General features: G+C 36.1%; 2 protein-coding genes and 1 long non-coding RNA gene across 8 annotated transcripts in view; 2 read left to right on the top strand and 1 right to left on the bottom strand.

The window, feature by feature from the left end:
- LOC106100149 overlaps positions 1-3,832 on the top strand; it is a 16,219-nt gene extending 12,387 nt beyond the window's left edge. For all 3 annotated transcript variants that reach the window (XM_013278895.1, XM_013278893.1, XM_013278894.1), the window contains exons 11-12: positions 443-577; positions 1,280-3,832. In XM_013278895.1, coding sequence (XP_013134349.1) covers positions 443-577; positions 1,280-1,338 — 194 coding nt within the window. In that variant the 3' untranslated portion in view covers positions 1,339-3,832. The remainder of the gene's footprint in view (positions 1-442; positions 578-1,279) is intronic.
- Positions 3,833-6,034: 2,202 nt separating this feature from the next.
- Positions 6,035-27,169, bottom strand: LOC106100150. 4 transcript variants are annotated; one of them, XM_013278898.1, is made up of 10 exons: positions 26,889-27,169; positions 11,126-11,264; positions 10,075-10,258; positions 9,774-9,941; positions 9,421-9,480; positions 9,066-9,239; positions 8,609-8,823; positions 8,189-8,323; positions 7,741-7,852; positions 6,035-6,986 (listed from the first exon to the last, which is right to left on the bottom strand). In XM_013278898.1, the coding sequence occupies exons 1-10, from the start codon at positions 26,927-26,929 to the stop codon at positions 6,796-6,798; spliced, it is 1,419 nt and encodes a 472-aa protein (XP_013134352.1). In that variant the 5' UTR covers positions 26,930-27,169; the 3' UTR covers positions 6,035-6,795. The 4 variants fall into 4 exon arrangements, with proteins under 4 accessions (XP_013134352.1, XP_013134351.1, XP_013134350.1 ...); XM_013278897.1 differs by having other exon boundaries at positions 11,135-11,264; positions 26,880-27,168; XM_013278896.1 differs by having other exon boundaries at positions 26,880-27,167.
- On the top strand, positions 15,331-21,885 carry LOC106100153. Its single transcript, XR_001225420.1, has 3 exons — positions 15,331-15,369; positions 15,457-15,615; positions 21,463-21,885. It is a non-coding gene; the product is annotated as an uncharacterized LOC106100153 (long non-coding RNA).
- Positions 27,170-27,999: the final 830 nt, after the last annotated feature.

Raw genomic sequence — 27,999 nt, 5'->3', positions numbered from 1 at the left:
CATAGTCGAGGCCAACTCAAGAGCTTAACCAACCAGCCCAGGGGGGGTCATGTCCTCCATGACCCTCCCCCCCCTGGACCCGCCGTTGACTCTATACTATACTCATCTAATAAAGTGAAAACACTCACTACTTTGTGGCGAAGGATGTCGGAAATCACAGCATATTTTTGAATAATTCTTTCTTTGATAAAAAGCCCTACACTTACGATACGTTTGAGGCTATAAATTTTCACGCTATTAAACGAAGGAGATACCATAAATTGGAAAAAACCTACAAACTGACAACAAGGAAGCAAGGTCGCCATAGTAAATACCCAATTTCAAACGTCTTCGTTGTCAGTCATTTGAATTTTGACATATGTTAATAATAAATTAAAGTTTTTTATAATTTCGGATGAAGCAAGGGAACAGCTCGTAGAATGTAAGTGTAAATGTATTACAGGAGTATTCGACGCGCAGCCGACGGCTTCGGAACGTCAACGAGAGAACTTGAGTTCGCGATTACGAAGGGAGTTTGGTTTGGCGCTGCCTGATGACGACGACGCGAGGGACACGCAATCGATGTCTGCCCACACCGGTAAGACAAGAAAAAAATGTGTAAACAAGTTTAAAATACTTTAAAAGCCACTTTAAAATAAATAATCCAAACTTTAAAGTACATTTTAGGTAAAAACTCAAAATACACAGTAATTATTTTCTTTTTAACTTAATACTTTTGTTTATGCTGCCATACATTGTGTTAGAAACAAATGCGCACTCACAGTAATTGTCTAATGAATATTTATTGTTTAGCTTATTTACGTCATGACCACGACCTCATGACATATAACATACTATAACCGTTGTGTCATAAAATTAAATATGACAAAATGATCTATGACCAGAAAGGGAGGGGTTTTTAGATGTAACGGATCTAGTTTTGAGATCTTTTACATAAAAAGAAAATAACACAGATATATGTATGAATCTTTATTATAATACGTTATCATAAAAACATCGCAATTAAAGACGTAGTTTCTTTAAAGATGTTAAACTAGTTTTAAAACACATGTTTTACGCAGTTACATCTGCTTAAATATTTATTTTAACCTGACCTTGGTGTGTATAGAATTAATTGTAAACACAGAAGCAAATTACAATAGTCGTAATGCGAATTTAAAGTAAATTAAATTTAAATTGTTTTTGTCGAAAATTATGTGCATGTTGTTCAACTAATATATAGTGCAACCCGCCCACTATAACATGAGTGCGGTGTGCTGACGTCACTGTGTGTGTGCAGATGCGGGCGGTGCGGCGGGCGCGGGGGGTGCGGCGGGCGCGCGGCGCGGCGACAGGTAGTGTCCGGCGGCGGTCGCGCGCTGCAAACACAAATAACACATGTTTTTGTACACGCAAAGCGCGTGTCTGTATGCAGTGTATGGCTGACTTTTGTATGAAGTGAAGTGTATATTCTAACTTTGTTTCATTACTTATATTTCTATATTATTCACGGTTTTCTGCAAGTACAAATTGTTTTTTTAATTTCTCCTCTGTACATATTGTATATAGGCGAGTCTGAGGTATCGGTACGTATGTATTATGTATGACGTTATACGTTTGTTTATGTTATCAGTATATATTTATATCGACTTATTTATTACGGGGGTTTGTCGGCTCTGGAATTTTCTACGCATAATGCATAAGTAAATTATAGTTGTTTTTGTTTTTACCCTTTTTGTATGTCTGGCTATAGGTTAGGTGCCTAGGTCTAGATAGTCTCGGTAAGGTTAGCGTTGTCGATAATGTTTAAGGGGTTTTTTTAATTGGGATATATCATAGCAACATCACTAGATATCGAAGGTGATATACACTGTGATACATATCACATTGTAGATTTAAATTGCAATACCATATTTATTTAGCGTTTTGTATGTGATTGGAAAGCAATTTCTGTATTTTGGAATGTTTTCTCTCGTGTCAGTAATGAGTACTCGTGTAGCAATAAGCGACAGCGCACAGCTCGTCCTTACCAATGGAACACTCAACTAAACTTGCAAAATATTCTATTTGTTATGTTTTCTTTGTAATTGTAGTAATTTTCATTTCAATCGCAGGATGATTATTTTTTTGTAATAATTTCTATTGCGGCCTAATTTGTTGCAGTACAGATAGTGATGTGTGTTTATCGATACTGTCACATGTTTCATTCGTCATTTACGTTACTTCTAAATTGAAAACATTATTGTAATAATTAAATCGCATAACTATGTGATTTTCTGATTTCAAATAAAAAATATGGTAAATTTATTTTTCTGCTTCATAGCACTATTTACCTACTTAAGGCATTGTTTTGTAAAATATGGCAATATTTAATTTGTAGCGCTGTTCAGAATGTTGGTATAAATCGGTAGAAATGCCCGCCCAGTGAGTCCATCCGCTCTGCTCAGAACTGGCGCTGGCAAAAGTTCGTGGCTTTATATCACTTTTATTTGATCCTTGTTTTCTTATTAAAATTGTGACAAGTGAGAATTAATGAAAATATGAGCAATAAGATATAAAATTGATTAAAAGTGTAAGGAAAACTATTTTACAGTTTATGGACGCGCTTTATGAGACTGAAAAAAACGTTTTTGGAAAAAAATCGATATCGATAATTGTAAGAATTCTCTCTGACGTACAACACTAGTGAGTAAATTTAAAAGTTTTATCCAGTTTGTAACATTGTTTAGGAAATTTGTGGGCCTGTTTTTTGACCGCCTAATTTTTGTAAATTTTTTGCCACTCGGAGCAATGACGATAGAAAGTATGTATTTAATATTTTTATTAGAATAATATTGTAAAAGGCAGTTAATTCGCCATGTCGGGACGTATTTGGTTGTAAAGGACAAGACGCGGATTTAAAATGGCTTTTCACGGCAATTATAATTTAAGGTTTTGTTTACTTTTCAGTGTGTGATTGTAAATTGTGTGGCTGCGGCTTTATGAGCTACTGTCGATTATCACTTACGATGTTTCAAAACGCCATCGGCCATTATTTCTACTTAATATTAATGCATAATCGTAAATATATAGATTTAGTGAACCCGTTGCAATAAACAGAGCCTAAAGGCAGTGTATATATTTTATAACACACGAGTAAAGTATGTTTAAGCCGCATTTTTATTTAATTTCCTTATGTTTATATGTAAAGGAGGCATTGTTTGTGTTCGGGCGTTGACGTCGCGTGTACATTTCAATCTGGTTGTTGAATACATTGTAAATTAATGCTTATGTCAATATCTTAAGGCGCATTTTGTCCAAAACGAAACAACGAATACGTTTTTATCTTTTCCGTTGGTCGAAATGGATTTATTTTGAATCCGTACCCGATATGATGCGCTTTAAGATTGTTGTAGAAATTAGATGAAATCTTTGTGATAAAATGGGAAAAGTTGTTTAATATCATTGTGTAGAGAAACTTGATGTAAATATAATGATAGTTATCGTGTAAGCAAAGGCTACATATATTTTGTTAAAAGTGAAGGACGCACCGTGTTTTTATAATTTGCTTTGATACGTTCAGGAAGAGGCTGGAGTCCCTCCCCCGCCCCCGCCCCCGCCCCGTCCTGTCCCCTGTCCCCCGCCCCCGCAGCCCCCGCGTTGTTTGCGAGGTATTCGATGTAACGATGGAATATTTTGCAATATATTAATTTTTATTTGTCTTAAGTGAATCGTAATATAGTAGAATTGTATATTATCCAGATGTTAAATATTATTTCTGTCTTAAAGTTTGAGCTAAGCATGTAAAATTTAAAAATAACAATATAGAATAAAAGATGTTATGATAATTAATTACATAAAAGTTCGTTTTGAATTTCGCCTTTCCTTTTATCTTCCCTTTGTTCAAACTGCAGCTGATATACGACGAGAGGAACGATTTGTGTAAGCAAAATGAACCAAAATCGACTAGTGTAACGACTTAATCTAAAGCCCCATTTTAATGGCAGATATTGAAAAATAAAAAAAATAATGAAACAAACCAAAAAAAATAGCAATATGTTATTGTATTTAGTTTGGAGTAAAAAGTAACGAGATATACACACACTAAGTTAACGAAATAACACCTCCCTGTTAAAATCTGTTTGTCTACTTATTGTTACTTTGATGAAGTCAATTCGAATTATAAGTACTAAAAAAAAAGTATATAAAACTCAATTACGAAATAGCGAGTAAGATATTAAAAGATCTTGGTCTTCATCAAAGAGATCTGTAGCAAAAACTAAACACGAACCCCCATATCGAAAGTAGGTTCACCTTTAGCCAATAGATATTGGCAAAATCTGACAGAATTCACTGTAGAGACTAAAAATGACTGAAGATAGCACGAAACGCATCTTTACATACAGAGTCCACTCTATGTCATTACCACAGACCCTTATGAAATCTCTAAAATGATTAGAAACTTAAAACAAGATTAACCAACTGAATAAGGAACACCTTGTCTACGTATTAGTTCATCTTTGTAACTTCAGTCTCGAACGAGCCAAATATCCGGAACTGTCATTGTATCAGTGGTTTCACGAATAACAAACTAGGTATTTCCAATTACAGACTTATTGCCTTACTAATCTTAATGTCAAATATTCTATTGATTATTAATGAAATTGTAGCCTGATAAAGTATCTCGAGAAAAACAAATTGCTCACAGAATACCAATACAGTTTCCGTAAAAGTAGATACGGATGTCGCTGTACTGGACTAAACATCTTAAATCCACAGATATGCTGACAGGAGAGAATGTTATCAGTGTTTCTCGATTTAAAAAAACCTTTCGACAGTTTCAACACCTATACTTTTGTCAAAACTCGAGGCACTTGGAGTGCGTGGACACGCTTAACAGTATCTAAAGTTACAGAATGCTGAGAGCAATATGTTAAGGTTAATAATGTCAGTGACCCTTTAAGATTCTTATTTGGTATGCCACAGGGCACCCACTCGGTTTTTACCGTATAATCAATAACCTTTCAGACGTGTTAATATCGATGCAGCCTCTTTTTAAAAAAGAGAATAAACAACAAGAATCGACTTATTCTTCTCTGGAACAAAATCCATTCCAAATTCCAAGCATTTAATGACAAAGGTTGAAAAAATAAAAGAATACAGAATACAATAAAACATAACATTTATTAATATACTCTTAATATTTCTATTTACAATTTATTTAACAGACTTATTTGCTCAAAGAGCAATTCAAACTTACACCAAACTATATACAGTTTTAATAATTCCCCGCAGAATTAACAGATTTCAATCGCCGAGTAATTGATTACAAAGAAAATATACTGTAGGTGACCCTGTCATTTTAACAAACTACATTAACTTAAAACCTTGGGGACGTAGCACGAAAATTTGAGAGAAAGTATTCGTAATACTTACACAATTTATATACGATTTATCTGTATATTCTAAATCCGCTGCACAAATCTTACAAAACAAAAAATTGTTGATACTTTCTCGTTATTTTTCGTGCCTAGACCCCTCACATACATCAGTGCTAAAACTCTGGGTTTTAAAACAATGCACAACTTTGTGGTAAGTACAGACTTAAATCTACGAAATAAGCTCCCAACACATTCATTCAATATAAAAGAGCTAAGAGATAAAAACAAATCAAACAAAAAAAAAAAGAAAATTGAAATCAGAAAAATCTCTCATATCCCATTGATGATAATTGTAATAATTTAAAAGGTGGTCTTAAAAAATCTTAAATGCAAATACGTTGTTTGGCACAACGAGAGAACCTATTAAACTAGCTACAAAAAGATGCTTCGGTACATTCGCCATTTTGGCGAATTTCCGCCTTCACTTGTCACTTTATTAAAGTTATCGCCATTGCGGATTTGGCGGGAAATTGAAGTTACAACTACCCTACCTATACTTAAATAGACGAGTCTTAGGGCCTGTCCCACCACTGGTTGAGGCTCAGATAGCTTAAAAATGACGTCACTGTCAGATAAGGGAACAAAATCCTATATTTCCAACACATAACACGTTGGATTGTTATCAGACAATTTACAATTTGGTGGGACAGGCCTTTAATAACATAATGTTTACAAAATCCTCTTTAATTGTCAAGTATAATGTCTTGACTAGGTAGAATTTTATTATCACAGCCGTAACTAAGAACATCGTACTGCATATCGACCAGTCTTGCTTCACTGCGGAACATCACTAGTATCCTTGAGTTGGCACGTCGGGCAGAAGAACGCTCTTATCCCCGATGTGCCAAATCGAATAGTTACAAATATGACTTATTTATCGAATCAAAACGAATAACTCTTTGACGCTTATAAACGTGTAACATTATTATACTAATATTTGCTGCCAATTATATAAATGTTTAAAAATTAAGGTACATGTACATAATTTTTCATAAATGTTTTCAATAATCTATCGTAGATCTTCCATAATTTATTTCGGACACTTCGTTACAATTTAACACATGGAATATCAAGTTTTACGTACAATTTTAAATTTTTAAAAGACCATACGCCCTTAATAGGAAAAAAAATTATAGTATAATTTAAAAATAAACTTAAGTCTTGGCTATTTCAGAAAGCTCTCTATAGTGTCGAGGATTTTTTTCTGCTATAATGACTATGTATACATAGGTTTCGTTCAGAATATCTATAAATTTTTAACATTATGACCTGTAATTCACTATTACCAACAAATTATTTGTAGTACAGTTCATTTCAGAGCTGTAACGAAAGCATGACGTGAAACAAACAGTATTGTAAGCTGGGGGTGGGGGTGTGTGGGGGTGTGTGGGGGTGGCTAGACGGGCCGCCAGTCGGGGTCGGGGTCGGGGTCGCGCTTGACGTGGTAGTTGAGGCAGGGGGAGAAGTTGACGTGTATGGTGACGGGGTGCAGCGCGGCGAGGGGGGCGCGCGCCCCCGCCGCGTCGCACGCGCGCAGCTGCCGCGACACGCACGCGTACTCCACCGACAGCGGCACGTAGTACTTGCCTACAACACAATTACGTAAACAAAACTGCTAGGTTTTTATAATATAAGATGGCAAACGCGCAAGCGGCCACCTGAAACCGCCAAAATGGCGAAGCGACGGCTGCCCATATACATCCGCAATTATAGATACGTAGCCTACCCTTTCCGACGGAGGAGGAGACGCACGTAAAGAGGATATTTCCCCTTTCTATGCATCTTCTCCACCGTCAAATCAACTTCCCCTTCCCTTCCCCACCCTCTCCTTATAAGAAAAGGGTGGTAAAGAGAAAGGGACTTAAATTAGTTGGTTATTTCATACATTACATGTTTTTTCATTGACAATTTGTATATGAATGAATGATTTATTGTCGTACTATCATTAAATGGTTTGCTAACCCTTTACCAAGTACTAGCTGTCGCTACCGACTTCCAGCTCGTTAAATTAAAAATTAATAAACAAAACACAGGCTATGTTACTCACAGATAAATGCCTTTTTAACGGTAAAAGAATTTTTAAAATCGGTTCAGTAGTTTTTGAGTTATATCAATATATACCTAAATACAAATATAGATTAGGCAATTATTTTCCAATTGACATTACCGTATTTCTTTATTTCTTTATTGGTAACTCTAATCAGTAACTCAGGAAAAATGCCCCATTTATAATTTTTTTTTTCGTTAGTTTGCTTTTTTTTTAGATAGTTTAAAATGATCTAAAAAGAAAGCAGTCGATGTAGATGTCGTATCGAAATGGCCACAAAGAAGCAATACCGACCGAGCGTGTTGAGCGCGAAGACGGGCACGTAGTGCGCGGGCGGCGGCTTCTCGTACTCGTACTGGCCGAACTGCTCGTACACGTGCCGGTGCGGGGACTCGCTGCTCGTGTCCTGCCACACAGTGCACGGCAACTTTAACTATGCCTCCCACACACGTTTCATATAACTAATATTTATTGAAAGTACAAACGTAATCAGTACAGTGTATAACTCTGTGTACTTCATCGTACAGTCTGCATGTTCAGTGTGAAGTGTGCAGTGTGCAGTGTAAAGTGTGCAGTGTGCAGTGTACAGTGTAAAGTGTGCAGTGTGCAGTGTACAGTGTACAGTGTACAGTATGCAGTGTTCAGTACGCAGTATGTAGTGTTGGGTGTTCAGTGCGCAGTATGCAGTGTTCGGTGTGCATTGTTCAGTGCGCAGTGTTCAGTGTGCAGTGTGAGTGCTGACCTGCGGCGAGGTGTCGCGCGCCTCCTCCGTGGAGGCGGAGGCGGAGGTGGAGGCGGCGGGCGCGGGGCGCGCGGCGCGCCGTCTCTTGTGCGAGTACGCCTTGCCGTTGACGACGCGCGTCTGACTTTCCACTGCCTACACAGAGAGATATTATACAATTTATTAAAGTTATCAACACATTCATCTTCACAGAAGTGAAAATAAAGAATTATCAGCAATAGTTTGGAGGATTACAAAATCTAAATATCTTACTAATATTATAAATGCGAAAGTATAGATGGATGGTTGTTTGTGAGACTTTGCAGCTTAAACAGCCGTTTAGTCTGGAGGAACATATAGGCTATGTGCTTTTGTTTTTTTTTTTAACCACACGGACGGTTTTGCGAGTGAAAACATGACACATGACTTGAGTTTACTTACCTCAGTGTCCTGTGACCTTGAGAAACGCCTCTCTATGGAATTCTTGAACTTGTAGGAGTGTATGAAGTCGTCGTGCTCCGGCTTGCGCGGCTTGCGGAGCGCCTCGCGCTTGCCCCCCGCACCCCCCGCGCCCGACGCACCCCCTGCACCCGGCGCACCCCCCGCATGACCGTTTACAGCGGACATGGCGCTGCCGTTCTCCACCGGACCCACCACTGAAAATATTAAAAGGTTCTATGATACCAACTGCAATTAAGGATTTCACTCTAAACCAGTGATTCCTAAAAAATCTTCAGAATTTAAAATAGGAAGGAGGGTTCAGGAAGGTAAACGATACCGGGAAATAACTTTGAGAGTTCACTATTTGGAGAACAAATACAGCAGGGAGTTCACTGTAATCAATAATTTAAAAGGGACCATAAACTTCAGTGTTCGTTACCTACTTCTGTGTGCTCACCTCTATCACAGTCCATGTTGTAAGGGCCGTCAGTAGTTGCATCGTAGACGTCGGGCGCGTACGGCGGCGCGCGCGGCGCGGCCTGCGCCTTGCTGTAGCCCAGCGAACTGCTGGACGAGCTCGCCGTCTCCGAGGACGAGCCCAGCGACCGACCCTTGTCGCGGCTGCCGTCTCCTGGAATAGTTAAAGAAAAAGACTTAAGTTACTTCGAATAACTTAGGACCTTCTTTGACAGAATCTCTTTAGTATTGTGCATATCAAAAAAGTTCAGTCTTATAGATTGTGTTTATCATAGATGAAGGTCGTGTGTTGATGTGGTAATTTCGTGGGAAATAATAAAACCAGTCCTACTAACTCATAATAATGCTGCCTTTTAGCGCAACGCGACTGAGCGCTAACGGTTCAAAACTGGACTCTGAAACAAATTGGAAGCGTAGTCTTTTCTTGGATTGCATCTAATGGATATCTATTCTAATAAAAAAAAACAAACAATAAAAGCAAGTTGCGCTGCGTCATACGACCGCGAACTTTGCTACAATTCACGTAAAAAATTGCATAGTAAACCTAAATAGACACACAATTATGTTGCATTAATTACTTCTCTAAAAAAAGAATTAGACATCTTATAGCGCGATCTAGTAATTGAACAGCGCCATCTATGATCTTAAAAAACAAATGATTGTAGTTAAAAGAGGATATGCTAAGCACCTTTGGTGACGTGATCGCAGTGCCTCTGCAGGTGCGTGGCGAGCTGCGCGCATAACCCGTCCGCGGGGTAGCCGTGCGCCTCCGACAGGTAGCGCAGCGCCTCCCCTACCGCCTCCTGGTACCCTGCGCGGTAGTGTCCCTCCCCTGCACCCGGCTGGACCTCGCTAGCTGTACCAATGTAAAGTGGGAATGATTATCTCTCTCATGTAAGATCCGCACGTCAGATTCCGGAATACCACCACCAAATTTCATAAATCATTTTTGTGTAGGGTAGTGTGATAAACGATTTGATCTTACAAACCATTGACGCGATCCTGCAAGAACTTGAGATGTCGTATCGCCATCTCTATGATCTCCGTCTTCTCCACCCTGCCTCTCCCCTTCTTTAGGTACTCGGGGGGGATAAGGCGGGACAGGTCCGCCAAACAGTTGTTCATCCTGTCGCGGCGGCGTTTCTCTATGATCCGGTGCGACATCGGATCTTGCTGTGGGTAGAAATAACTTGTTAATAAACAAACAAATGAAGCCAGAATTCGAAAACAAAATTACCCCAAAACTGTAATTTGAATGATGTGAAAGTTTAGATGGATGGCTTGTTAGAGTTTGTAGCCTAGATGGCTAAACGGATCTCGATAAAATTTTACGTAGACCTATAGGATAGTCTGGAAAAACACAAAGGCTATTCACTTTTGTGTTTTTTTTAATTCGACGCGGACGGCATCGCGGGCGAGAGTTAGTAATCTTATAATAAGGAAAAATTGAAAGTATGTCGTTGAATTACATTACGAAATGCACACACTATTGACATTTTCTAAGAATCTGATGAATCATCAATTCTTAGAATTTTGTGTAAATCCGTATTATCCTATTTAGAAAGCGGTTCGCCATTGACGTCAATATTAGACAACAAGCTGAGATAAAAGGTCAGACTGCAGTTTGCAAATATATTTTATAAGTCAAGGACGAGTCAAAAATACTGGTAAAAACATAGAGAATTTGTGTACCAATTCTTAACAATACATCACTGTAAGCGCCTTTAGTTGTTATCTAAATCTTTTAATTGTAAGCTTAGAGATAAATAAAATTCTTGTAGAAACAAAAATAATGCAGAAACGAAGGAGGCAAAAATAACCACGTACATTTAGATATTTCATTAGATTCAAAAACGTGTCTTGTATATTGTTCACTTAGTTTAGAAGAATAACGACTCTGACATACGTTGTTATTTAAAGAATATGGGAACTACTTAATTGTGACTTAACACTCTCAATGCCATCGATTCGAAAACCTCGATTGCATTGAGCGTGTTAACATAAAAGAGATATAAATCGGGCATAATCATTTCGACTTGCCCTCAACACCTTCCCCTTCTTGTATGTAGCGAAGTCCGCTTCGTCTTCAGAGGGCGCTGCGAACGCTAGCTGCTCCCCCGCGCCCGCGCCGCCCGCACCGCCCGCCCCCGCACGACCGAAGCCATCGTTAGAATTGTAACTGGAAAAACAAACAAATAAGATAAAGAATCTTCCTTTATAAACGCGAAAGTTTGGATGGATTGATTTTTGTTAGAGTTTGTAGCCTAAACTGCAGAACAGATCTCGATGAAATTTGCCACAGATGTAGAACATGGTCTGGATGTACACTTGCAGACCACTTCTTTTTTTTAATTTCACACGGACTGAGTCTCAGACGGAAGCTAGCTATCTGTAAGGCAAACTTAGGTAAACTTGATGGTTTTTAGGATGTCACCTATGTTCGAATATAAAAAGCTGGTTCCAAAATTAGCTTATTGATGCCAAAGTCCAACAAATATAACAAACATGGTATTAAGTTAAAATTAGAAATAAACTAAGTATAAGCAAGTATTAGTACAAATTTTGCTTATACTCAGTTTATTCCTAAGTTTAATTTTAAACCCCGTTTATTTGTAAGGCTGTCGTTAAAACTTGCACCCAACCGAAACAAAAACACCTTTGTTTTTGCGTTGTCTGACCCTATGTAACTGGCAATATCGCAAGGCAATTTAGTTGTTATTACAAAGCAACAGAGTCCTATATCGCTTACCAAGCGTTGCACCGACAAGCAAATTCAGTCATCGTGCGTCAGTATTAGCAGAAAGAAGAACCAAATATGATCGCTTCTGTCACCAGCAAGTGCTTTAAAAGGTCCAGTAAGGTGTGCATTTAGCACATTTTCTTCAAAACACAAAACAACAACGCCTTACGGAGATGATTTTAAAATTGGGTCATGCATAAACAATTGCAACGTGCCCCGCATATGAAACAATAAATTCACGCTGTTTCGATATTGGCATAAAATGTAAAACGACACGTGGATTACAAGCAACGTGTTGGATCTATAGTCAGATAAACTTATCTGACCCGATAAGTGAAACTAAATAACATTTGCTCATAATAACACTGTAATTGTCAAATTATAATACATTTTTTTTATAATATAAGGTAGCAAACGAGCAAGCGGCCACCTGAATCCACCGAAATGGAAAGCGTCCGCTGCCCATAAACATCCACAAATGCAGATGCGTTGCCTACCCTTAATTGACGGAGGAGGAGACGCACATAAAGAGGACATGCGACTGATCTACCGTGAAATCCACTTTTCCTTCCCATCCTTTCCTCTTAAGAAAAGGGTGGTAAGGGAAAGGGACTAAATTAGGCCTCTGGCACCACACTCATCAGACGAAACGCGGAATTGCTTCCACTTCAAGCCTGTTTTCTGTATGGTTGTGGTATAACTGGAGGCCAGCCGGCCCATTCGTGCGAAGATGTTAAAGCGGGCTCTAATCGATCTAGCATTTGTGTCATTTTCTATATCTAACAAACAAACAGAATTACCAATAAAATCCTAGCTAGATTTCTTTGTCACTATAACATGGTATAGTACATAAAATTTTATTTGCCTCGTGGCAGAATAGTAGTATTATTCCTGAAGTGCCAAATAAAGAGCTGACTATACCTCGCCAATTTCCGTACATGTACCGAACACTGAATGTCCTTGGAATTTGAATTGTGTATTTATTGTTTTCATTAACATTAGTTACAGCCAGACAGCGCGTGTTTTTATTTTACTTTTCATTTCTATTGTAGATTTTAACATTCAAGAACTAACTGTTGCGTCTTGAATCTAATACGACCAATGCCATTTGCATTTCACGTGATTTTAAAAAAAAATGTTCTCTGTCTTTTCAATAAAAATTTTTTTTTATTGTTTTAAATTCTGCTAAAGAATTATTTATTCACAAATAGAAAACAGTTGTTTGATTTCTTAATTAGTCATTTTGTATAACGACATATTTTAAAGTACAACTACAACATCAGAGTAACTAACGGTGCGGCAATTTTATTTTTATTAAAAAGAAAATCACAGAGAAATAAAAAAATGTAAATATATCAACCGTAATATTTAAATATTGTTTTAAAAGTGACACTTTCTCTTTTAACATATTGTTCTTTTAACCTTGAGTCAAGGTCACAATGTCCTAAGTTAATTCATAAAAGGTGGCAAAAGGTATTATGGATACGATCTCTTGATTTATGTGTTTATAAAAAAGGAAGGTATTTTATCCTGGACATCCCTAAGCGGTACAACTTTGCTTAAATGAATCAATATTTGAAATTCATGAAGGCTGAAAATAATCATATTTATGAGGTCGCGTTGGGCGCGTGAGTCGCGACATGTGACAGCGTCCCCCCACTTCCCCCTGTCCCCACTCACCCTCGCTAACTTCGCGCACGTGCCTACGATTTATTAGATAGCTAGGACACGCAAGAGTAATACTATTAGACTAGCCTCAGCTCTTGTCATAAAATAAAATGGACCTCAGTTTACGTAAGGATATTACAGTAATTTAAAGTAGGCAGGAAAAAAATCTAAACTCTATCGTTATAAATGCAAAACAATCTATATTAATATAATAAAGCGTAAACACACACTTCTTTGTGGTGTAAGATGTCAGCAATTACACTATATTCACGCTATTAAACTTAAGGGTACATTAAAAGGATAAAAACCCCAATGTAGGAAAGAGACCATAGGCTGCTGCAAACATCAAGGAAGCAAGAGTGCCATAGTAAGGTAATTGCTATTTTGACATTTGCAAATAAAATGTAAACAATAAAATAAAGTTTTTATAATTCCATGTGGATGAAGCCGCACGGGAACAGCCAGTTTATTATAAAAAGCAAAACTTTAGTTGGATGGATGTTTGTAAGAGTTTGAAGGTTGAACTGCTGAACGGACTTTGATGATTTTGTTACAGATGTAGGTGATAGTCTGTAAGAACACAATTGCGTTGCACACCTTTAATCGATCGAATGGGGACGCATAGAAGGATGTTTCCTCTTCCTATGTCCCTCCTATATCCTTCAAAGGTCTGAAAGAAGGTATCTCAATAACGTCTTAATGTTCAGCATAGATTAAGAACTAGTCTGGAAGAACATAGGCTACTTAACTAATATAAAGAGGAAAGATTCGTATTTTTGGATTTTTGTACGTTTTGAAATAACTCAAAAACTACTGGTCCAATTTCAAAAATTCTGCACCTGTAAAAAGCTATGTTATTACTGAATAACATGGGCTATGTTTTACCTTTTTTTATTTAATTTCACGCGAGCGACATCTAGTATTTAATGCCGCGTGCTGGCATAAGGTATTAAGTAAATAAGACAAAGTTACGAAGTTACACATATATGAATGGTTAGGACTTAGGTGGACTGAATTTTATGAGTTGAAATACGAATAGAACATGTGTAAAATCATTTTTCTTATTTCGAGTGTATAAATACAAGTTCATACTATCTGTAATTGAATTGTACTCACTACATGGAAAATTTTAGAATAACAATTGCATTGTGTAGTTTTATCTTATCAATGTTAGTTTTAAAATCTTATTTATTACAGTTTGGGTTATTTTGGTGATTAATTAATTTACTAGGAACATCCACCGCTAAAATGAAAACTCATAAATATGAGAAAGTTGCAAACCAAAGTTTCTAGATTTATCCTTGAATTAAATACTTTCAATAAGGTAATAAGGAATTTCTATTTTGCCAGATAAAATTCCGCCATTTCGCAGTGTGACTGAAAATCAAACATTGTAACATAGTTGAACTGTATCCAGAATCGCTTCAAGTAACGTATTAAATGCAAAATAATAATGTTCATTGAAAATTAATTCTTACTAATATTGGATTAAGATTTAATATTGCAAAATAGATGCGTTGCTAATGTGTGGCAATCGGTTCTTGACACCGGCGGGCAAATGTCACGTGACGCGGCGCACGCAGCGCGACGGTCACGTGACCGACGCCGTTGAGTCAACGTTGAAATTTCATTTGGAATTTTCCAGATGTTAATCGAAACTTTTCTATGTCTAATACTTTTACTAAAGTGAATAAGAAATCAAGTAGTATTTGATATTCCGTTTGTATCTTGTCTTACTAATCTTACTATTACTAATGATATAAATGCGAAATAGATGGATGTTTTTTAAGAATTTGAAGACTAAACAGCTGAACGGATCTCAACGTAATTCGGCGAAAATGTAGAGGATAGTCGGGAAGAACAAATAGACTATTTAGTAAGTTATTAATGTTGTGTGTATTAAGAAAATTCATATGACTTGTAAGTTATTATGATCGTATACAATTAAACGACTTCCTTACAGTAATAATAAATAAAACAATGATTGATACAATGTGAAGTTCGCACGGGATACCTTGCAAGGAAGTGTTACACAAAATAACAACAGTAAGTATCTGATTCTCATAATGTTGGGGATTTCCGGCTATCTTGTTCACGTGAGTTTTCCTGCTTCCATAGACAGGTAATTACTGTTTCTTTAGTCTATTATAGTTATATTTAATACTAGCTTTCGTCCGTGAAGTTCGCGAGGCATTAAAAAACAAAAGCATGTTCTTCCAAACTATGTACTACATCTATGCAAAATTTAATCGAAATCCGTTCAGTCGTTTAGGCTACAAACTCTAACAAAAATCCATCCATATGAACTTGCGTATTTATAATATTACTTAGGTAGTAAGATTGTAGACTTAGGTTATCTCAAAATGGGCACACACCTTAATTTGGATTAGTTTGGTTCAACAATGGTAGAGCCCGCTTTAACATCTTCGCACGAATGGGCCGGCTCGCCCGGTGTAATACCACGACCATACAGAAAACAGGCGTGAAGTGGAAGCAACTCCGCGTTTCGTCTGATGAGTGTGGTGCCGGACGCCTAACTTTAGTCTCTTTCCCTTTCTACCCTTTTGTTAAGAGAAAAGAATGGGACGAAAAGGGGGATTTGACGGTGAAGGAGACACATAGGTAAGGGAAATGTCCTCTTTAAGTGCGTCTCTTCCTCCGTCAATTAATGGTAGGCAACGCATCTGCAATTGCGGATGTTTATGGGCAGCGGACGCTTTCCACTTCGGTGGATTCAGATGGCCGCTTGCTCGTTTGCCACCTTATATTATAAAAAAACGTTTAAAGATCCGATCAAAGATAATATTATTGTTATTAATATATGGGAAAATTATTTATGTTATTCTATTTTAAAGATAACAAAGTTGTAATGCACAAATTGATTATACCTAAAAATAAACAATGATATAACATTTCGGATGAAAAATGAAAGATAACGAACTGCGTAAACACTTCGGCAATCACGTGTGTGGACACGTTTCACCCAACATACCAACACGCCAACATTCCAACTTGAAAATAATGGAACGTTGGTTGTTTGTGTCAAATCTCATCCAGTTTGTAACGGCTTTTATAATGTAGTTGAAAATATGTTAATTTAATAAGCAACTTGATTTTCTAGTGTTTATCTTGATAATATATTTGTTGTTTTTATTCGTGAAGACTTTGATAATATCGCAGATACAAATAAAATATATTTTATTAACACCATTTCCATACATTATTGCATCACTATTTACTGTGCATTTGTCTGGTGTACCGATTCACTTTCCGTCGCGTTGAATTTGGAATCCTGAAAACTTTTTCGACACACAAATATCACGACAAAAATAATATTATACATTAACTTTCAACCGCGACTCCGCCCGCGTAAATAAAAAAAGTCCTATGTGTTCTTCCAGACTATCCTCTACATCTATGCCTTTCATCGAGATCCGTTCAGACATTTAAGCGGCCTCTAACAAACATACATCTAAACTTTCGCATTTATATTAGTAAGAAGTAAGATGTACATATGTTATTGTATAAATCGCCAACAATTTATCATAGTTACGAGGTTTTCTTTTACAAACAGCTTAACTGTAACCACACCTGTAGTTAATAATATTCCAATTAGAAAAGCATACACAAGTTCCACGTCAGTATGTGACATCATGATTGTCCCTTATCCGGGTGCAGGACGCGTGACGTCACAAGTCACGTGCTCTCGCCATGCGCACGCGCTGTTTGACACGCCATTCACGCAAAATGGCGTAGTTCAGATCAGTATTACTTGATTTGTTGTTTGCTTTTCGTTATTTTTAAGTATTTAAATATCAACATTCAAATCATCTACTAATTTACTTATTAAAACACAATAACTTTAGTTATGCTCGTGGAGATATACCGGTAGAGGTAGGTTTAGAAAGTGATTGATGTATAGCGTGAAAGGAGACTTTTCGCGCCTACAGTGGTAGAACAAAGAGGGGGTGGTAAATCGGCCATAAGAAAACCACAAAGATAATTAAAAAACTCACGCAAAGTTTCATTTTTTTTAGACCGTAATAGACTATAACCTTGAAAGAACCGGACATAGTGTCCGATTCCTGTTTTCCTTATTTGGTAAATCATAGTCATCATAGTATTACTTCTTACTAATATTATAAATGTGAAAGTTTAGATGGATGGATGGATGTTTGTTAGATTGTAGCCTAAACGGCTGAACGGATCTCCATGACATTTGGCACAGATGTAGAGCATAGTCTGTAAGAACACATAAGCATTGACAGCTGTCAGCTAGGGACGTGACGTTTATGCCGACAATCTAGTGGTATCAATTTTAAAGTACGGTACTAATTTTCTTCAGTAGTCGATTCACGTTGACGCAATCTACAATCAAGGTATTATGAAAACGCACACGTGATGTAGGGTTGTCACCTTTAGGATGTCTTATTATAAAATACTATTAAAACTGAGATATGATTACATTCCGCTTTGTTTTTTTGAGATAGACATGGATTATTGATTTAATCTCTTATAAACTCTTAATCTTAGCTTAAATTCTGCATACAATTTTTTAAAGTTTGTTATTTAATAATAGATTGTATATAATATTGAATTATTATTAAACATATTACGTAATAGTTTATCTTTATGATATCGTTATACTGTTAACCTACAGTTTAGTTATTCTGCTAATTAATTTTATAAATACTATTTTTATAATTTCTTATCTTATTAGCAACTAGATGTTCCTGCGCGATTTCATCGCCATATAATTATTTTATTGTTTACATGTGTCAAATTGTCAATTGCAAATGTCAAAATGACATGACATGTCAAAACTTGGCAATCTTGCTTCCTTGATGCTGGCAGCAACTTATGGTCTCTTTCCTACATTAGGGTTTTTATGAAAAATATTTACCCCCTATGTTTAATGGCGTGAAAATATAAAGCCTAAAACGTGACGTAAGTGTAGGGCTTTTTATTAAAAAAAGAGTTATTCGAAAATATGCTGTGATTGCTGACATCTTAGGCAACAAAGAAGTGTGTGTTTACGCTTTATTATATTAGTATAGGTAATAAAAGTATTATACAATTGAAAAACTCATTATATGACTCTATTCAATTGTAAACTATTTAAGTTTTTTTTTTAATACGTTCCTTTCAACCTTCACACGGATACTAAAAACATTTTCACCGCAACTATGTCAGTCAAGGCCGTGTCTACACTGTACACAGTCCATAGTAGACCATACACAGTCACAGTTACACAGTACAGTCCACCATAAAACTATAGAAAGGTTGTTTCATGACTCGTGTAGGGTGACCATACTTTTTATATTTCCGCGGATTTTATCCTTCAATCAACTTCCAGATTTATCTTTAAGCAGGAAGCATTTTATCTTTTTTTTTATTTGTCAGACGTTTTTACGGTGAAGGATAACATGGTGAAAACTGCACATTTCTGAGAGTAAATTCTAAATGTGTGAAGTAAAGCAATCTTGGACCAGTGTAGTTTTATAACATCTGGTCACCTCTAGATCGTCACCAGCCGATGATCAGCTTATTATAAAAAATTTTAACAAAAATTGAAAACATATTTTAAATCCGTAGTATAGATATTATTTAATTCACAAACGTTTTATTTGGCCTTGAGACACAATCCAGATAATAATCTGTTTGTGAGAGGTCGGGCGTTACTTATATTAACCTTCTTTTATTGCCAAGAAATCATTTTCTAATCTAGTCTATGCTAAAGAAACATACCAAATATTGAACATTTTAATAGCTTTTAACATACATATATTTTTAGTAAATAAGGTGGCAAACGAGCAAGCGGCCACCTGAATTCACCGAAATGGAATGTAACTGCTGCCTATAAACATTCGCAAATACAAATGCATTGCCTACCCTTTATTGACGGAGGAAGAGACACACATAAATAGGTTATTTGCTCTTCCTGTGCGTCTACTCCACCTTTAAATCCACTTTTCCTTTCCTCTTAAGAAAAGGGCGGAAAGGGAAAGGGACTTAAATTAGGCCTCCGGCACCACACTCATCAGACGAAACGCGGAATTGCTTCCACTTCACTTTTTTCTGTGTAGTCGTGGTATTACACTGGGCGAGCCGGCCCATTCGTGCGAAGATGTTAAAGCGGGCTCTACCACTGTTTATGATCTAATATGATCAGCTGGTACTGATGAACTAGAGAGCAATAATGATGACCGTTAAAAAAGCAACATAAATTAAATATTCAAAAGAATTAAAGTAAATTAAAGTACTTATACAACATCAACGAACGTAGGAAAATTCCACTGCTCTTAGAGTGGATGAATCTAGAAGTAACATCACAAACCATGGCCGTAACGTTTATGTTAATGTAATGAATGTAAAAAATTAATTGCGATAATAAAATAGATAAAAAACAGACCTTAGCATTACAAAAATATTAACATAGATGTGATTTTATCGATATTTCTATTTTAAGAAATCATTTCTGCGAGTTGCTTCACGAATACACATTACTTTGCGAAAACTTTTTAATAAAAAAACAAAACCGACTTCCAAACAATATATTCTAAAAAAACAGTACACTAAAAAGTAAAGAAATAATTCCTTGAAAATAGTAAACCTCCCTTATTGTAGCTGGTATGTCTATATTGTACAATGATTATTACTTTGATGTCGGTGTCAACCGAGGTATGCAGTGTATTTATACGTAAGGCTTTCTACATTTTTACCATAACAATTGACAATTGAAAGTATAGTAACGTGTAGTAATGAATCTACATTGACTGACACCGACTTCAAAGTAATAATAACTATCCATTATCGATTTGACAAGTCCAAAGGTTTGGATAGACTTCGAAAACATCACAAAAACTCTATAAAATATCAGCTAATAACAGCACACGTGAAATAGGTAACTGCTATAAATAACATTCAAAAATACATTTGTCTATTTTCAACTGGTTTTAACACTGCTATAAATATAACGTTACATGCGTCATTCATCTCATGAGTGTCTTAAAACAGGCGTCGTTGTCAAGAGAAACACAGTAGCAGATATTCGAAAAATGCAAAATAGATATTAACTACTTCGAAAGAGACTTTATTACGTTATTATGGTATTGCGCCCCCTCCCCTTTTTCTGCACGTACCCTGAATGCATAAAAAGATGTTATTGTCAAAATAGCAAATAACAGTACGAATAGCGGTTCGTAATTGTCACGTGACTACTATCTCGATTCTAAAACTACGTGTAATTACATACATAATTTCGTTATCAATTTAAACAGGCTACAGAAGGTCACAATTACCCGTCTATTTACAACGGTTAACGTTAGTCAATCAGACTAGCAAGACTTGTTTGATAGGATCGTATTCTTCTCTTTAGTGTTAGTTATAGAGAGGTACCTATAGTTAATCGGGCTTGTAATATTCAACTTAATCTAAACATATATAATAAAGACAATATTTCATTGTTTGTATGAAATTGGCTTTAAAACTACTGAACCGATTTCAAAATCATGACTGACAGGTATTAAATGTTTTTATTCATATCATTAGTGCTTAAACAAAAGCCACGTGAACTCGTTACCTGTGTCACGCGATGCGTATAAAATATCCGCCATTTAATCCGAAGAGTGTCGCCGTGACTGATATATATATTATTTTTTTTTATCGATGGCACGCAGCGCCTCGAGCAAAACATTACAATGATCGATACGTGTAGGTTGACCATTCTTTGGAAATACTATGTAATGTTACACAATGCGGCAAATTAATAAAATTAACAAACATTCCGTGCAATTATATTAAAGTGAGTAAAAAAAAGTTGAATATCGTATGTGCCACAATTCTGGAGGTAAACTATATAAAAGAAGTAAACAAATAACAACTCGGCTTGTTGCACAATCCGTCAAATAAAGGTGTGCGTATAAATTTTAGTGTGAATTAAAAAAAATGTCCTGATTTATGATTGCAGTAGGAACACCGCAAATTGGATACAGCGTGTCGCGCCACGTGCGGCCGCGTCAGCTGTCACGTTGCCGAGCACGTGTCGACGCGAGTACAGCGCGGCGTGACGTAACTGCCTGGACAACGGCTACCGAATACACGCGACGTGAAAGTAGGCGCGTTCCGATCGTTCCATTTATCTGAATACAATCTGACGAACTATTTTTATGACAAAAAAAAAAATATGAAATGGGCCTTATTAGATTATCCTATTATTACGTTTTTGATATTAATTTGTAGATAAAGTTATGTAAACGGAGTTTATTGTATGGTCTTTAGAAATGTTTACAGTTGCAACGTTTTACGCAATGTTTTCGAATTGTTTTTAATGTTCAAGGAGCCTCTTGTTTTAAATTGTAATAAATTGAACGAAAAAAAATATTAGCGAAGGGCACCGTTTCGTTAATATTTATACCAGACATAATTATTTATATCAATCTTTTTATCTGTTTCTGTCTTCATTTGACTAAAAAATTCAATTAACCATTTCCGATGCCTTTGAAATATGTAATGAGAAATATAAAATATATATGATGCAATTCCCTTATCTGTTATGTTTTTTCAATACACTTCACGTGACATCAAACGTGTTTCTTTTAGTACATAATGTACCTAAATAAATGCAACAAAAAGTTTTTATCTTTATTTCGCGATGACCAGTGACAATAAAAAACTCAAACACACGTTACACGTTATACGTTATTTGTCGGAAGCACAACCTTACTTTACATTAGTGTTTAATAATTTTATAAAACATTCCGAAATAAAACGGTGGCTTGAAAACTGAACGACAAAATAACGAAATTAATCTTATAAACTTAATACGGAAGGTTGGCCGGACTTAATATTGATAAATATAACATTATAGAACAATTATGAAGGACGTGGTAAAGAAAACAACAAAATTTTCCACCACCGGCTAGATATTTCTTATAGTTATTGGGTCATGAATTAATCAAATAATTTGTCACATTCCGATCAAGAATTAGATTTAATGGCTGCCCAATTTTACAAAGATGAGAGTTTTATTACAATCCTGGTCGCATTTCTTATAACGTTTTTCAATAACCATTGAAATAAGAAACAACCTCTCTAAAAATTATATTTTACTGTTTTTTTGTTAAAAATCAGTCTGCGGAATGTAATAATGTCTAATTAATTCTTTGTCCGGCTGTTAGCTGTTAGCACGGCAATCACGTGCGAATCGCTTACCGTTCAATATGCGTTGCCCTGTCTGACCAACATATTTACTCTGTGGCAATCAACGCGCGTGTACAATAGAGTTAACCTTACCATATTCACACTCTATATTTACCTAAGTTTTTTTGCAATCATTTATATGCTATTTTGGTACATTAATTGAATTTAGTAGCTGAATTAAATATTTCGTATATCGGTCTACTGCCACGTCTTACTAGTGGAGGCAAATTGTTTATTTTTTAATCAATTTATAATTTTAGCTTCATCTTTGCGTAAATATGTAACTGATAATAGTCTGTGTTTCGATTATAAAAACATGAACTTTAAGACTAGACGAGTTAGTCAAGGTCACCGCATTTTAACGAAACTGAAAGTTAAAACTGTTATGTAACTTATTCTCCTAGGTCAAGACGTAGCTTGAATATTTACTTTTTATTCCTACTGGGTTTATTCTTAGATTGTTTGTCCTATTTTTATCATTTAAGACATGGTTACCCTACTAACGGAGTATTATGACCGGGACAATGGTCATTCACAAGTGTGGCAATGGAAAATTCCATTTAAAACTGGTTTAAATTTTTATTAGGCATTTTTATTATGAACAGGAAAACAATAATTTATACACAATTAACGTGCGAATGAAGGTATTTATTACCTGCTTTCTTTTAATGAAGCTGTCTGTTAAAGGAATGGATGTACAGAAAATGGATATTATCTTTTCTTACATCACCTATCTTTAATGTCTCCGTGGTGGTGCATTTGGTATTTTCCTGTAGCAATTAATGCTTGTACAGGGTTTCCCCAGGGTACAGGGTCTTAGTACCAATTTAATAAATGTACTTTGATTACTAACGCATTTTGTTTACTAATCAATGGAACATAATATCATCGTAAGAACATTTGGATGCACGCGATACCTTCTGCATCTGTCTCACTTTCTCACGTACGCGCCATATCTCCGTCACTGTCTCGCGAACTCGCATGCAATGGTCAAGACAACGCAAGCGTTGAATAATATCGAATCACAGTTCATCGACACTGGTTTGCAAACGCAAATAAAAGCTTTTGTATGTAATTTACCTACTTTCATGTTTCTTCTACAATAATTTTTTACTACAAATGTGCCTCAAAAAGACATCGGGAAGCCTTTTTTAGATAACATTAATTTGTTTTCCGAATTACGTTCGTAGACCAACCATATATTCTAGTCAAGGTAAAATAGCTTTTATTAAAATAATTGATATTTATTTCTCAATAGCGTGTATAATAAAAATCTGGTAAATTTCCACAGACAGTAAACAAAAAAATATAGTCGGTGCAGTAGAAGTGCGCGGGGCGAGGTGGTCAGGCGATACGCACACGTGAGGCTTGCGGGGCAGTGTGCGTGCGGTGTGCGCACGCGGGCGCGGCTGTGTGCGGCACGTTGCGGCCGGTGTGCGCCGCCCCCCGCGCCGCCCCCGCACCTCCCCCGCATCACACGTGTCTCACGAGCTATTTTCGCCGTGCTTTCGCCGCGCCATTTTGTTTAAATATTCAAGCGCGAATATTTTTTCTAAACAAGTCCAATTTTATATTTGGTTCGATTTCTTGACCTTAATTGACTAGCTGAAGTAACTGATGTAATTTTTATAATTTAGGAATGTACGAAATTTCAATTTGCACGAAGCCTTTAACGATTTTAAGATTACCACAATTTTCTATACAAGAGCACTTCAAAGATATAAAACCTTTAACAAAAATTGGAGTGAGCTAGTGGTGACCCGGACATCCGTATGAAATAAACTCGGATCCGTATCGGTGAAATTTTTAAGATTATAAAACAATAAAATAGAATCTAGATCTGTAAAACTACTAGATTATTTTCATTTTATAGAAAACAAAATCCAATCCAAAAAGTGTAGATCCTTAAACATAGATAAAAATGATCCAAATTCCCGAATATGTCGATATTTTCAATAAACCGTTACATCACTGTCATTTGTTTCTATTGAAAATTTAAAAAAGTAAACAGAGGTACTAAGCAATATGGCGTCCACATATTTTTTAAATTATTCTGCGAGATATTTGTGAAATAAAGTGAAATGATATTAAAAATGGTATAGATAAATGTGAATTCTATAATGTAGCGTCATTTATAACACGTCTATGGATTTAATTGGAATCAGATACAAGAGGAGTCTTGTAGCAATATCACGTCAAACAATACAAGAAATTTCTAACCTATCTGAGAAAACCCAACCGGGTAAACTGATAAGATAAGGAATAGAAATCTGCTTTTTACATAGGATTATATCAATTGCAAATCAGAATTCCGTGTATTATGAATACAGAGAACAGATAATTAAAATAAATTAACAAAAATAATGTTAACCTCTTACTATTAAAAATCTTAAAGATGTTTCCACTTATTAGAGCAATAAGACGTGAATAACATATTTATATTTTCTTTGCCAGCGACACCGTGTAGCCTATAAGTTCTTCCAGATCCCTTAGTCTATGCCAAATTTCATTGAGATTCGTATAGTCGTTTAGGCGGCAAACTCTAACAAACATCCATCCATTTTAATTTTCGCATTGCATTAATTGTCTGACTGTGGCCATCCTTAGTAACCGGCCAATCAAATTATATTAATGTTATAAATGCGAAAGTTTAGATGGTACGGCTGAACGGATTTCGATGAATTTGAAAAAAAAAAAATTAAAGATGTAAGATACTGATAGATAATAATTAGGGCCTAATATTATAAACGCGAAAATTAAAATGAATGGATGTTAGTTAGAGTTTGCCGCCTAAACGACTAAACTGAACGACGATAGAATTTGGCATAGACCTGAAAGAACTTATAGGTTACTTTCTTTTTTATTATACACGAACGGTGTCGCTGACGAAAGATAGTATAAATATATTAATCACGTTTGGTTGATGTGTTTATTATTATTGTCCGATCTGAGATTCAGCACGTGCTCAGTGTGAGTAACGCGCAAAAAGCAATGCCACCTAATTAAGATGACTTCCCTCGGCCGGTTACAACCGCTGCGCTTCGATAAACAACATGGGATATGCTCTTGTAAACACGTATGATTTTATTATCCGTTGAATCTATAAGCCAATTTGAGCCTCACAAACATCTTAATTGATCATATTAAAAGAACAATTTTTTTATTACGTGAGTTAACTCAAAAGACGAAAGAAGCAAAAGCCATCAAGTGTTGAATAAAGACCATAGTACCGTAGAATATGATCTTGATAACTTCCCCTTTAAAGTTTTAAAAGTGCCTTCCGTTGGGCTATTCGATCTGTCAATCGACCGACCCAAGAGGATTTTTTACCATATGGGTAGATTGATTGTATGGATTCGATCAGCCCAAGGGAAATAATCTCAATGGGCAAACTCCTAGTTATAGTTAGATTTAGGTAACCTAAAGTAGTACAAACGAGCAAGCGGCCACCTGTATACGCCGAAAGGGCGAAGTGACTGCTGCGAATAGATATTCATTCGAGATGCGTTGTCTACCTTTATTCGACGACGGAGAGGACACGCAGAAAGGTGTTATTTCACCTTCTCATGCGCCTACTCCTCCACTTTCAAATAGGGTGGAAAGCGAAAGTAAACAAAGGCCAAAAGTTTTCAAAAAGGCCGGCTAGCAATATGCTGTAAAGTGTTAGTCATTTGTTTATTTTCTTCAATATAAGTGCGAAGTTCTCGAAAGAACATAATATGTACGCTGCCTTTTCCCTAGAATGTTGTACCCAACATTCCCCAGGAACCCCCCTCAGAGTTTACGAGGTTGCATCAACAAACTTTACAATCTGTGTCAAGACGTTTGCTGTGAACTAGGGAACAATGTTCCTGAATTCTAAACATCGCCAGTCGCCCGATTTTCTAGACAAGAGAATTATAGAATTCACTTTTGGCAAACTGCGACAAATCTATTCTAATTTCAATATTCGAAGTGTTTATGCTATGACCGGAACAGCATGACCTTTCGTTATTGTATACGTGAACTATCACAAAGCCCTTGGTAACCTTGTTTGTCGCATAATAACAAAAACAATGTTACAATAAACAACTTCAGTAAAAAATCAATCTCATACCACCCATATTTAAATGAATTGTTGCCTTTAATTACACAAGATCAACATTTAACTCAGTTATCTGGATTAAATAAATAAAAACAACTAACTTGTCATACTTGACATGTCCGTTCTCCTCCCAATAATGACGAGTTTCCATATTCAAAATTATGTCACGAATAAAACAAGGTACCACAATTGTCACAAACACGTATCACTATTGTCACATTTTCTTCCTTTGGCACTATTAACACAATTTTAAGTCACCGTGAATCATTCCTATGTGAATATAATTAAATGGTAGAATCGCGTGTTTACGAATAAACTTAACACAAACGTCGTAACCGTGAAACATTCGCTTCGCGTCTGACAGCGAGTTCGGGCGAGCGAGCGCCGGCCGGCCGCGTCATGTGACTTCGCCGTCAAAATATGGCACGGGTGCCGGAATGTGCGCGCTACGTAGGGTTACCCTACTCACGATTTAACCTCATTTCAGTTAAGTGCTTGTTGTCCTGAGAATTAATTTTTTATTCAACTTGAGTATACTTTTATCCAAATACCTTAAGTGATTTTTCAAGTTTTACATGGAAAGTACTATCTATCTTTTCTAAAGCAGTTTAATTTTATTATATAATAACTTTATACATTTGTATAAAGTTGTTATTAAAAGTAAGTCAAGTTTACAACCCTAAGGTAGTCCACATTACAAGCCACGTGACGTGATCAATCGGCATTACTTATTTTATTTTTATAGCATTCCTGAGTTCCACTAAATTAATCGATTAAAGTTATATGCCTAACTGTTCGCGGCTTATTTCTATTAATAGAAATAGTTTTGCTGTCAGTTCTTATTTTAATTATACTTGATTCTAATCCAACAAAAAATTATTTTATAGAAGCAGTCCCAAAAGTTTCCATACATAGAATCCGGGAAAATCGCGAGCCTTTCTGTTGTGGCAAACGGCAATGTAACTACAGTGTTCAATGATTAACTAAGTAACAGAAGATTCCTGGTCTTGTATAAAGTACAGAATTAAATTTAAACTATGTGTTTAATTTTAGAGAGACTAATAGATTCTTAGACATAATAATTGTTGTAAACTGGCTGTATTTTAAAAAAATAATCAAACACAGTAAAATTTTACATTACCATTTAGTGGTTGGTGGTATGGTTTATGGCGCGATTATCATGTTGTTTAACAACTAAGCCTACATATGTGTTGAAGTTAA

Source organism: Papilio polytes, unplaced genomic scaffold (genome assembly GCF_000836215.1).
Source record: "Papilio polytes unplaced genomic scaffold, Ppol_1.0 DF824069.1, whole genome shotgun sequence".
NCBI classification, from domain to species: Eukaryota; Metazoa; Arthropoda; class Insecta; order Lepidoptera; family Papilionidae; genus Papilio; species Papilio polytes.
Note: the sequence above shows the minus strand (reverse complement) of the source record. Positions and strands in the feature narration are given on the sequence as shown.

Coding starts and splice junctions, on each gene's coding strand:
- LOC106100150 (XM_013278896.1), bottom strand. CDS start 26,929: ATGGAAACTCGTCATTATTGGGAGGAGAACGGACATGTCAAGTATGAC. Junction 11,265..26,879: donor GGACATGTCAAGTATGACAA/GTTAGTTGTTTT, acceptor TTGTTTTTCCAG/TTACAATTCTAACGATGGCT. Junction 7,853..8,188: donor CGCGCGACACCTCGCCGCAG/GTCAGCACTCAC, acceptor ACTGTGTGGCAG/GACACGAGCAGCGAGTCCCC.